The sequence below is a fragment of the Galeopterus variegatus genome, unplaced genomic scaffold (genome assembly GCF_000696425.1).
Source record: "Galeopterus variegatus unplaced genomic scaffold, G_variegatus-3.0.2 Scaffold1095, whole genome shotgun sequence".
Lineage (NCBI taxonomy): Eukaryota > Metazoa > Chordata > Mammalia > Dermoptera > Cynocephalidae > Galeopterus > Galeopterus variegatus.
In genome coordinates, this window is record NW_007727206.1 from 74,269 (window position 1) to 78,254 (window position 3,986).

The window sequence follows — 3,986 nt, forward strand, 5'->3', positions numbered from 1 at the left end:
AATTCTACAAACTATAAGAAGGAAAATAATAAGCTAAAGAATTCCTTGATCATCCAGTTTTAAATAAATTGCTCTCTAGAGACAAAAAACAAAATAGCAGTGACATTTTTATTTATACTCAACCTTTCATCTAGGGACATATAATCTGTAAGAGTGACTATTACCCTAATTTTAACACCAAGGCATAGAATTACAGAGATTGAACTGAAGTGTATTTAAGAGGTTCTCTAATCTATCTTCCATCTCTGAGAATAACTGCACTTTAACAATCCAAGAGATATGTCCATCTTCTCTGTTTTTCAAAATCTCCAGGGAAGATGTTTCACCTTGCCTTAGCAATTTGCTCTGGTGTGTAATATCCCTCCTTTTACTCATAATTCAAATCTGCAGATAAGAAGGAAATAAAACCTGGGTTGCCCAGCTCCTTGGTCAATGCTCTTAACCAGCTGTGATTATAAAACATCCGCAAAAATAAGTAGATGAAATATTGATTAAAATTTCCAGTATCTAGTCAATTACGCACCTGTTCCAAGAAATATTCAATTTGAAATAGTCTAATATAACAAAATTATTTACACCTATTTTGATTCATAATAAATGTTTCTCATTTTAAGAAAAATATTTTCCATTAAATGTGTATTAGTGAGTCCTAAAAATAAGAATAGAAAACATTTACTGGGAAATTTCTGTGTGCTAGACATTGTACTCCATGAATAAAACTACATTTAATTCTCACAGCGACTCTATGAAGTAGGCACTATATCCCCATTTTTTAGATGAAGAAATTGAGGCTCAGAGAAACTAAGTTGTTCGAGGTCACACAGTGAATGGTGAAGCCAAGATTCAAACACAGGCAGTTTGGTTATGTTTTACTTTCTCTCTGACACATCCTCAATACATTTTAATTACTATTATTATTATTACAAGGCTGCTTTAAGGTTGGTTGAAAAATCCTTATCTGTAAAAAGTGTGTGTGTGTTTTTCAAATTCCCATTCATTCCTCCATATTTTTTAATATCAAAGATGATCTGGAAAGTACAAGCACTTTCTAAAAAACATGCATTTTTATGACAAGCAACAGTTTAAGTTTTAAAGTTTGCTTGATTACATAATTTTTCTTAGGTTCATTCAGATTTGTTTTTTACAATCTATATACAAATACTTTCAAACTGAATTTTAGTTATTTTGAACTTTGCTAATGCTTTCAGGGAGCAAGAATGCTTTTAGATCTATTACTATTCTAAGTAAGAAAAGGCAGATTTGAGATTTGAAGGTAGATGAGACTGGCTTCAGCTTAAATAATTTATAATATATTGTAACCAATTAGAATGTCATCCCCAGCATAAACATAACTTTTTACTAGGCAAATGGCCTACTATGTTAGCAAAACAGTTTCCTGAAACATTGTTGTTTTGCTAGGGTAATTTATAGTGTTAGTGCAATAAGCACACTTCCATACAGGTGAATTTTTTAGTTCTATATAATGCCTTCTTAATATTTCAGTTTATTAGTTGACAATGATATTTAGAAGGAAAACAACACACTTCAAAAGCTGTAAGAACTTTGAAATTTAATTTGTACTTCAATATTTACCTACAAAATTACCTTTTTCTTTGCTTCCTTTCCCACTGTAATCTCGTGCCCATCCTGCCCCAGGCCATTCTTAAAGAACAGAATTCGGACTGAGGTCTTCTCAGTAAGTTTCTTCATTCTAATAGAAAAGACAGGCTTGGTTTTCCTTCTTTTGACATCAGTAGGAAGCATCAGTCCATTCATTGTCCAAGTTACTTTCTTCATTAACAACAGATGGTCTAGAAGATAATTTTTTTTTAAGTCAAGTCAATATTTGGCTTCAAAATTAAAAATGGACACATCATGCTTCCCCTCCCCCTACTACCTATATCATATACACTGGCCAGTCTCCATTTAGATGCTGGTTTTCTGAAATGCTACCACCAGCTTCCCACTAACCGTGACATAAGCTGTAGCAAGCTGTCTGCTCTGATAGCCTGCATAAATCATCATTTCTGAAGGGAACAGATGTTCAGGGTATGAAAGAGTAATACCACAATTTAGTCCTAATTAAAATTCACCTTAGCATGCCTCTATCACTGATCAGATGCACCCAGCTGAAAGGGTCCACTGAAAGGGTCCAGTGTTCTTTGCTTACTATAAAATAACATGAGTCCTGAACTTTTGTTTTCTTTTGGGCTGAGGAAGTACTTTTTCCTCTTTAATATGATTTCTTATCCATGTTGCTTTAAAGTTGACAACCTCCAAATAGTAACTTTATACTATACTTCTTCCCCTGTGAATAGAACAAAGGTGCCTTCTAGGACATCGTTGGTGAGAGATTTAAACTATTTTGCTAAAATGAAAAACAGTTTTTCATTAACAAATTACTTTGACCTATATGTTTTCAAAAATGTGGCAGGAATTTAAGTTTCTAATTTAAACTCCACTAATATTAATGGGACTGCAACTAAATCATTATGTATGACTTTGAAAATGTAAGGGTAAGAACAGGAGTTTATTGCATACTGAGCTGCTGTCAGCATTCCTCTCTTTTCAAGAGGTTTCATTTTATAAATAATTTACACCTGAGCTACTTATTTTATCTTTGCACTCTATATTTTAGATCATATATTCTTTTTGCACAAATTACAAAAATACAATGATCTCTCCCTCACCTGTTTTTTTTTCATCCTAATGAGAGAAACACAGTTTTATTTACATACAACTGAAATAGCTACATTTATTTGTTTGCCCAAATCTCCAACTAACTTTTCTATGTTAGCTCTTACCATGAAAGAAGCATGCATGGCCTCTTTGACCTAGATATGGTACTTTACATAAAATCTGCTAATATTGATATGAAAAAGGAGCCAGTGGTTATGAAAAATCTTCATATATCAGAATGGCTATATTAAATGTCCAAACAAAGACACAATCCTCTGTTCTTTTTCTCTCTCAACAGCCCCCCCCACATTCATACACATACATATACACAAACACAAACACATATACAGTGAGCAGAAATACAAGGAAAACTTGCAGAGTGAATAAAAACTTGATTATATGATCACAGATGTGATTAAGCCTTCAAAAAAGAAAAAATATTTTAACAGAAATTAGTTAATGTATTTTTTTCATTTTTTAATCTGAAGTTAATAGGAATTAGAATTAGAAAAATAAGCAAGAAGTTAATGAGTTTGCAAATATACAAAAGAATTGAAAACAAGTACTCAAATACATGTACATATATGTTCAGAGCAGCGCTATTCACAATAGCCAAAAGGTGGAAACTAAATGCCCATCAATGGATGATGGATAAACAAATTATCATATATAAATATGATGAAGTATTATTCAACCAGAAAAAGGAAGAAAGTACTGATACTTGCTACAATATGAATGAACCTCGAAAGTATTACACTAAGTAAAAGAAGCCAGACATACAAGGTGACATATTGTATGATTTCATTCATATCTGGAACAGGTAAATCCATAAAAACAAAACATACATGATGGTTGCCAGCAGATGGGAGGAGATGGGAATGCTGATAAACTTAATGGGTAAGGGTTTTTACTTTGGAATGATAAAAATGTTTTGAAACTAGATAGAGGTGGTGGTTGTACAACATTGTGAATGCACTAAACGTTACTAAATTATTCACTTTAAAATGATTAATTTTATGTTATGTGAATTTCACCTCAGTAAATAATAAGAAGGAAGAGGAGGAGGAGGTATAACGGTATCTCCCTTAAAAAAAAAAAAACAGAAAACTATCTCTCACTGGAACAACAACAAAAAGCTAATGAATTCTCACAGTCTAATAGGAGTTTACCCATAGTCTGGATGCTCACAGATGCTCTCCATAGTGGAAAGGGTATAAACTCTACCTTTAAACTAGGTGTGAATCCCAGCTCTGTTTTTTTTTTTTTTTTTTTTTTTTTTTTTTTTTTTTTTTTTGCCCAGAAGGGGG

At 32.4% G+C, this 3,986-nt stretch overlaps 1 protein-coding gene across 1 annotated transcript in view; it reads right to left on the reverse strand.

Annotated features, from left to right (window-relative positions):
- The window catches only part of DCDC1 (doublecortin domain containing 1), a gene marked incomplete at its 3' end in the record, with an annotated part of 78,115 nt that overhangs the window by 40,671 nt on the left and 33,458 nt on the right, over nucleotides 1-3,986 (reverse strand). Inside the window, exon 6 of the mRNA XM_008574744.1 lies at nucleotides 1,606-1,811. Coding sequence (XP_008572966.1) covers nucleotides 1,606-1,811 — 206 coding nt within the window. The remainder of the gene's footprint in view (nucleotides 1-1,605; nucleotides 1,812-3,986) is intronic.